At 46.1% G+C, this 8,822-nt stretch overlaps 1 protein-coding gene across 2 annotated transcripts in view; it reads right to left on the bottom strand.

Annotated features, from left to right (window-relative positions):
- The window catches only part of VIT (vitrin), a 135,559-nt gene that overhangs the window by 41,277 nt on the left and 85,460 nt on the right, over window positions 1-8,822 (bottom strand). For both annotated transcript variants that reach the window (XM_008069129.1, XM_008069130.1), the window contains exons 7-8: window positions 7,410-7,601; window positions 929-985 (exon numbers count right to left, since the gene is read on the bottom strand). In XM_008069129.1, the coding sequence (XP_008067320.1) occupies window positions 929-985; window positions 7,410-7,601 (249 nt within the window). The remainder of the gene's footprint in view (window positions 1-928; window positions 986-7,409; window positions 7,602-8,822) is intronic.

Genomic DNA, 8,822 nt, shown 5'->3' with positions numbered 1-8,822 from the left:
CCTTCCTTCCTTCCTTCCTTCCTTCCTTCCTTCCTTCCTTCCTTCCTTCCTTCCTTCCTTCCTTTCTCTCTCTCTCTCTCTCTCTCTCTTTCTTTCTTTCTTTCTTTCTCATTCTGTCACCCAGACTGGAGTGTAGTGCCGTGATCACAGCTCATCACAGCTTTGACCTCCTAGGCTCAGGTGATGTGTCTGCCTCGGTCTCCCAAGTAGTTGGGACTACAGGCATGCACCACCACATCCAGCTAATTAAAAAAAACTTATTTTGTAGCAACAGATCTTGCTGCATTGCCTAGACTAGTGGGCTCTAGCAGCCTTCCCCCCACTGCCTCAGCTTCCCAAAATGCTGGGATTACAGACATGAGCCACCACACTGGTCACCGATTTTTCTTTCTAATCTCTGCAAGCCTTCACAGCATTCCAGAGAATGAAATTTGCTGGATTCCCAGTTCTTGGGTCAAAGAAGGGGGCACAAAGAAGCGAAGAAAGCCAGGAGGTGTCAGAAATCATAGGCAAATTCCCAAGGAGAGGGAATGTATTTCTATTTCCTGTGTTCTAAGTACCCCAAAAAAGCCCATTCTTGGGACATACTAAAAATTTTTCTGACTCTTTTACCCTAGTTCCTCAAGAATAACCTCCAAAGAGTGTCCCTTTGCAGGTTATAAAAGTCAGGTTTTGAATCCTTAGGAATTTCTATTGTAACCTTCATGAAAAGCCTCAAGGGAAGGAGGAACTGGGAAAGGCTTTGCTTACTGAATGACTTCCTTTCTCTCCTTACAAATTGGGCCCTTGAGTGGTATCTTCTGTTGGCCTCCCTGGTTTAATGCTCTCTGTCCAAATTTGATTCAAATGGCAAGGACTTCAAAAGATGAACTCTGTGTAAACAAGCTGAATGTCCATCAGTAGCTAGAAAGGGAGTTTGGGTTCTCACCTGGGCTGGCTCCAGGCCTGTTCTGGCTGCTTGTGTAGTCTGCGGTGGACCAGAGATCTGTAAGGACATTTGACCGGTCAGAGCATGCATTTCAATCCAACTGTTCTCATTCTCTCCATGATGCAACCTAGCAAGACACCACCAAGGTCGGAACCAAGGAAAAGCCCTGTCCTTGGGCAGTCTGAACCTGCCCTGGAAGAGGCGTTGAGATGGAAAATGAAACATTGGATTTAATGTAAAACACGGACTAAACATTCCTGGTAACAATAAACCTTTGTGTTTCACAGTTACCAAAGTATCTTTGACTAAAGTGCCATAATTACTTGGTCATTCTTACAACAATCCTCTTCAACTGTGCTCTCGTGGGGGGGTTGAAGTCTCCAATAGAAGAGTCACTTAACATGGAGCGATTTGTTTAAGCCATGTTAACGCGGTATCGATGCAAACAGCATTTGTTCCCAGTCATTTCAGAGGTACACAATGGGTTATCCTTAATTATGCCGTGAGAGAGGCAGATATATGCAGCATTCATTATTTACTAGGCAATTTCTCTGAAACAAGGTTTTAAAAGAGAGAAGGAGGTGGGAATGCTGTAAAGGGAAATGCAAAGCCTTTTGGGGGAGAGCAGGACTCCCCAAAACCAGATGAAGGAGAGAACCAGGTTTCATGGCGAGGAAGTGCTAGGAGGTCCTGAAAAAAAAAATGTCAGTTTTTGTTATAAGGATCTGTCCACAATCAACTTGTGACATCTTCTGTCTTTGTGCCAATTATTTGACACAAACGCAAAGTAGATTTATATTCTAATTAGACAACACAGACTCACTGTAAAAATCAGATTAGAGGGAGGAAAGGAGGGGGATAAGGGTTGGAAAACCACCTATGGGGTACCAGACTCACCATTGGGGTGATGGCTTCAGAGAAGCCCAGAACTCACTATCACGCAATACACCAAGTAACAAACCTGTGTACCCCCTGAACTTTAAAAAATCAGATTAGCTACTATACATGTAAGCAATCACCTGTTTTCCTTTATTTTTTTGTTGTTCTTTTATTTTATTTTTTTGAGGACAGTGGCATGATCATGGCTCACCGCAGCCTCGCTCTCCTGGGTTCAGACGATCCTTCTGTCTCATCCTCCCAAGTAGCTGGGACTACAGGCATGTGCCCCTATGCCTAGATAATTTTTTGATTTATGGTAGACATGAAGTCTCACTAAGTTGTGTAGGCTGGTCTCGAACCCCTGGGTTCAAGCTACCCTCCTGCCTCGGCCTCCCAAAGTGCTGGGATTCCAGGTGTGAGCCACCACACCTGGCCAGCAGTGACCTTTCACCCTCTGGCCAGCATTACCGGTGTACACTTGTGGTATGCAGAGTCATTAGGTCCACGCTCTCATGTACAACATACAATTACAAAAATGAGATTGTTCCCAAGCTGTTTGGCAGCCTGCGCCCTTGACTAACAGTCTGCCCCAGGCCAAGCTTCTCATGCCAGTAAGTGCACGTATTCATCAACATCTTAATAGCTGTGTCGTTACTTCTTTAACTGTTCTCCCAGTGATAAACAATGAAATCATCTCCGTTTATATTTTATTATGAAGAACATCTGTGTTCATGCTTCTTCTCAGCCTTGGCTGATAATTACCTTAGGATATATTTCCGTTAAGTGTGAATTCGGGGTCATTTCTCAGCACTCTCGCCAAATCTGTGCCTTATCAGTTCCCAATGTGAATTGGTGAGAAATGACATTTTGTTGTTTAATGTGCACTTAGTTGAATCCTGGGCAAGTTGAACATCTTAAAAAAATTTTTTTTTCTTGGCCATTTGTGGCTTGCTTGGTCATGACCTTCCTCCATTTTTCTTTTGGAATATTTGCCTTTTTCTTACTATTTGTAAGACTGGAGTGTGTGTGTGTGTGTCTCACTCTGTCACCCATGCTGCAGTGCAAGATCAGATCACAGCTCACTGCAGCCTCGACCTCCTGAGTTCAGGCAATCCTCCTGCCTCAGCTTCCTGAGTAGTGATCGCTACCATGCCTGGCTAATTTTTTGTAAAGATAGGGTCTTGCTATGTTGCCCAAGCTAGTCTTGAACTCCCAGACTCAGTAATCCTTCCACCTCAGTCTCCCAAAATGCTGGGATTTCAGGCGTGAGTCACTGTGTCCAGTCATGATTGGATTTTAAGAAACCTTCTCTAGATATCTTAAAGAAGTTAGACTTTCACAGATGAGATGAATGTTGGTGAGAAGGGAAACAGCATGGGGAAGGAATGGGCAGTGACATGTCGATCTCAAAATTTCACAGTTTCCTTCCCCCTAGCCACCCTTGGTCGGAGGGTGGGAACAAGAGTGGAGAGATGATGACCACAGCCATCATGCCTTGCCAGTAAGAGGCACTCTTCCCTGACCACCAGTGTTGTGGACACATTGAATGCTAAATCCGTTGAGGTCACCTTGGCACTTCTTGAAAAGAACCTGATTAGGGTACCAGTGGAGGGCACAGATGCCCCTCCTCCTAGCTGGTGTGGTGTTAGCCAAACCTATAATTGGACCTGGGGGGATTTCCCACCTTTTCCAGAACTCTTTCCTAAGTGTATTTATAGATCTGTCTCTCCAGGTTACTCCCTCCAGCCTTGGGGATGCCTGTGTCCTTGACCTCAGTTCAAGATGCCAGCATCACTCTTGCTCCTGGGAGAAGTCTCTATTGCTTGGCATCTGGGCTCCCTGACCCCAGCCTTGACTTGGTTTGCATGTTCGTGGGCCAGTCGAGGGGCCATGATGTGTAGCCTTGGTGTCCAACCCTACCTTCCTTGGAGTCCCCCTCCCTGCATCTGTTCCTCTGTGTGGGCTAGGAGAGCCCGTCTCTTCCTGCTATGGACTTTCCACTCTCCACTGAACTCTCTCCAAGTTCCTAAGTCTGCCCGAGAGGTAGCTCTTTACATCGTTGTAGAGTAAAAACGAATCCTAGGCCCTAAACATGGGTCACCCCTGTTTGGGAGTGACACACTTTGCAGACGTCCAAGCTGAGTGACCTGCTTTAGGGATCTTGGTGGGACGTGTTCACCGATGGAACCCAGATCCTAGAACAGTGTCTGACTCGTAGTAGGCACTCAATAGCTATCTTTTAAGGGAATACATGAATTAGATTTTGCTTGGACATGGGGTCTATGACCACTTCTAGAATCCTTTGCCTATAGTCACATATATAAGAGAGAAAAGAAAACCCTTAATACATGTAATAACAATAACTCACTTGTCTATTAGCAGTATAAAGAGAGTTGTTCCCTTCTTTTCAGCTCATTTGAAGGAAAAAATGGAGTTATCTAAATATAAAATATGATTTCATATAGCTGGGATAAAATATCACAGCAATTATCTCCAACCATACGTTAAGGCAGGTATTCATGAAAGTCGATTGGTGGTAACCCAGGACTGGGGAGGGGCTTTAGAGGAAACGGTGAGTTGGCTTTTATGGGTATGAGGTTTATTTCTGGGTGATGTAAATGTTCTAGAATTGATGGCAGTGATGGTCACACAACTCTATGACTCTATTGAAAACCATTGAGTTGGACACTTTAAATAGGTGAATTGTATGGAGAAGTTTCTCCACAAAACTGTTATTTTAAAAAGACATAAGCATTTACACCTCCATGTTTATTTCCTCTCATGCTGACAGAAAACCCTTTGAGTAGGCAATACACTTTTTAAAAAGTTCTCCCTCCCCCTTCCAACCCCCAGTTTGGCTCCTGTCCCAGCAAGACGGGCGCCTGCCACGGTGTGTTTGCCCGAAGATTCGTCCAGCAGCCTGGGGGGCTGATGGAAGCGGGTGCTGGACAAGGATGAAGAAGGAACACTGATGGGCTGGGAGGCTCTTATCCAAAGCCCCTGTCCCCAAGCCAGAAATAATGAAGCTTCGCCAGGCTGGGAGCCACTACTTCAAGTTTCTTGAGGTTTTCCACAAGCAGAGCCCAGCTTGCAGCAGGACTTCCAGCTCCCAGGGTAGCCAAGTAAATAGGCCACATGTTTAATTGTGTGTGTTATATAAGAATCGGTGTCTTCTAAGGAGACATCAGGGGCAAGCAGTTCACTCTGATGCTCAAAAATCTTGGAAATAATCAAGGAATCTTATGTCAAGATTTTAAAAAAGAAAAACTTCCGGCCCTGGGACCCCTGTTCATCCATAAGGATGCTGTCCAGCATCCTTGCTAACTGGTTCTCTTTTGCTGTCAGGTATTGTGCACCCGGGTGAATATGATCCTGAGTTAGAGGCTGAGGCAGAAGGATCTCCTGAGCCCAGGAGATTGAGGCTATGGTGAGCCATGATCATGTTAATGCACTCCAGTCTGAGTGCCAGAATGAGGCCCAAACTAATATATATATATGATCTCAAATTAAACAAGAATAGATAGTGAGGAAACTTTGATGTATTTCTGAACCTCAAAAATTTATTTTTGGTATTCTTATTTTATGACTTTACATCACAGCTTTTTCCATGAATCTTCTATAAGATGGAATAATAATAATCCCTATTTCAGAGAGGGTCATTGAGAAGATTAAATAAAATCACACGAGTGTGTCTGGCATAGAATGCATGGATTAGGCTCACTCTGCTGTTTATTATTAATTACGGAGATTGACTGGGTCTAGCACTCCCTAATCTTGCCACCCCAACCATGTCGAGGTGTGCTGTGCCTGGGCTTGGGGTGTTAGCTTTGGGCAGGACTGCTCCCTGCAAGGAAGGTCAGAAGGGAACCGGGCTGTTGGAGTTTGAATTCCAGCTTTGCCACTTCCCCGCTGTGTGACCTGGGGCCCATGTCCTAACCGCCCTACTCCTTGGTTTCCCCATCAATTCAATGGGCTTTTCAAACTAGAAGTAACACATCTTCATAGGGTTCTTATGAGGGATTCAGTAGGCTGATGTTTGTAAGGAGTTTAGAAAAGTGTGTAACACATTAAATGCTGGTTTGCATTTGCTGAATAGTGGATGGATGGACTGATGGATGGATGGATGGATGGATGGATGGATGGATGGGTAGAGGGAATGGATGGATGGATGGATGGATGGATGGATGGATGGATGAATGGATGGAGGGATGGGTAGAGGGATGGATGGATGAATGGATGGAGGGATGGGTAGAGGGATGGATGGATGAATGGATGGATGGATGGGTAGAGGGAATGGATGGATGGATGGATCGATGGATAGATGGATGGATGGATGGATGGATGGATGATGAAGGGATGGAGGGATGGATAGATGGGGGAATGACTGGATGAATGGATAGGTGGATGGATGAATGGATGGTTGGATGGATGGATAGATAAATGGATGGCTGGACAGATGGATGGCTGGATGCACGGATAGCCCGGGAAGGGCCACAATATGGGCAGTAAGGCCTGGAAGTTGAAGATGAGTCTAAAAAACAAGTCCTGGCACCACCTCCTAAAAGGAAAAAGTGGTACCAGGTGGGGACTATTCAGAAAGCACCTCTGGGACAATCCTGAAGTTCCAGCTGCAGAATTTTCACCCCCTTGCCAGAAAAGCTCTAGAAATAAGAGTGGTGCTTATTAGCCCAGGATGGTGTAGATGTAAGCCTGTGTGGAAACTCAGTGTAGATTGTGTAGATTGGATGCTTAGATGAGTGCTCAGGGCCCTGTCTGATGTAGTGTTGATATTAATTCCATAAACTGGACTTTGGTACATGCTTCAATATAATTTAGGAAATGGGTAAAAGCAATCCAAAAACAAAACAACATTTTGACTTTCTGAAATTTCCTAACAGGATTATTTTGGTTTTGCTTTTAATATTTGAAGACTTCCAGGTGTATACCATTTGTCACTTAAAAAACAAAAATAGGCCAGGTGCAGTGGCTCACACCTATAATCTCAGCACTTTGGGAGGCTGAGATGAAAGGGTTGCTTGAGCCCAGGAGTAAGAGACCAGACTGGGCAACATAGACCTTGTCTCTCAAAAAAATGTAAAAAATCAGCCAGGAATGGTGATGCATGCTTGTAGTCCCAGCTACAGGGGAGGGTGAGGCAGAAGGATTACCTGAGCCCAGGAGATCAGTGGCTGATCTGAGCCCATGGCTGCAGTGAGCTGTGATTATGCCGTGGCATTCCAGACTGGGCAACAGAGAGAGACTCTACTCAAAGTAAAACAACAACCACAGCAAAAACAACAAACCCCAACAATGTTGACATAGAAACTTGCCATAACTTCAACACAGAGCTTGGGGAATGGGGATTTTTGCAATGGGACAGTTGTAAGTAGTATGCTACCTTCAAAAGCATGCCGACAGCAGCTCTGTCTAGACCCTTCCTTGAATCTGGGAGGACACAGCCACATGCCTGGGCCCAGGTCTCAGTGGCTCCCCACCCACCCATCTTGGAGGTCGGAGATGAACACTGAGCCCAGGTGTTCCGACAGTGCTGTGCCCCTAAAATCCCAAACTCCCAGTTCCTAGCACACAGCGACCTACTGACCCGTGTCCCGGTTCCTGTGGCCCGCGGGCTGTGGTCTGGGGCTGCTGGTGGTAGACGTTGTGGATGGGAATGGCCTTGGCAAGGTGGTGTGGGTGGCCTCGGCCACGGTGACAGTCAGAACCTGTGCCAGAGTGACCGGTGGTACAGTTGTCCCTGGAACGGGTGGCCTCTGATAGGCTTTGGTGGTCTCACCTGTAAGAAAACGGAATTACACCAGGGCCCATAAAATAGCCTGCAGGCTCTTACAGGACTAGAAATAAAATACATGTTTAATGGACACCAGCTAAGAGTAAAGACCTTTGCTAGCCACTGTTAAGGGTGACATCCCGATAAACAGCCCACAGTTCTTGCCTGAAGAAATGCCCAATCTCAGAGCAATAAGCCAATAAGCAAACCAAAGCTTAAATAACAACGAAACAATTAAAAGACAGTTCAAAACGACAGCAACATAGAACACCGACAAGGCAGAACACGATTAATTGCCGAACTAATTTGCCAGGCACCACAAGCAATTTCATGTACCACTTCTTTTTTTTCTGTTTCAATTAACATTGGCCTTGGGATAGAAGGCATTTTCGGGGCATTTCTATGCCCTGCTCTTTGAGAATGCATGCTAGGTGTTCTAGTTTAGGTTGGTTCATGACGGGTCTAGTAACTCCTCTGGGCCCCAGTTTCCTCATCTGTAAAATGGGGTCATGGAACTAACCAGATAGTAAAAATCATCTGGATTCTACTTCTCAGTGGTGCTTGTCATTGTGTGTCATGATTTAGATGGCTTCCACAATGGGAAACACCTCCGTGGCTCCTTGTACTGCAAGTCTCAATTTGTTAGCACTCCGGTTCTCCAAGAGTGTCTCTGAAGCTTTAGGGCAAGGGGACAAGTGGCTCCCCACTGGGCACTGGGGATTGTCTTGAGAACCGTGGGTCTGCGACAGAGTCACCCAAAGGCCCCCAAAGTAAATAACTCCTGGGTCCTGGGAGGGAACACACCCACTGTGACTGGTACACGCTGGGGGTGTGCCTTGCAGGCTTCTGTGTCTGTGCGTTTGGGTCCTGGTCCACTTCTTGTACAGCAAATGACCACAAATTTGGTGGCTTAAAGCAACAGACATTTATTCTGTCACGGTCCTGGAGGCTGGAAGTCTGACATCCGCTTCACTGGGTCAAACTCAAAGTGTCAGCGACGCCAAGGCTCATGGGAGGCTCCAGAGTGGGGCCTCTCCTGGTTTCTGCAGGCTGCTGGCCTCCTTTGGCTTCTGGCTGGGCCCCACTAGTCTCCAGGCCGGCATCCTCAGCACTCTCTGCTCCATCTTCACATAACATTTTCCTCTACGGGTGTGAAATAATTTCCCTCAGCCTTCCTTGACAAAGATGCCTGTGATGGCATTTAGGGCTCTGTCGGGAGCAGATGCG

The sequence above is a fragment of the Carlito syrichta genome, unplaced genomic scaffold, assembly GCF_000164805.1.
Source record: "Carlito syrichta isolate Samal-C Ts95f unplaced genomic scaffold, Tarsius_syrichta-2.0.1 Scaffold311830, whole genome shotgun sequence".
Classification (NCBI taxonomy): domain Eukaryota; kingdom Metazoa; phylum Chordata; class Mammalia; order Primates; family Tarsiidae; genus Carlito; species Carlito syrichta.
This window is presented reverse-complemented; position numbering and strand designations above follow the sequence as displayed.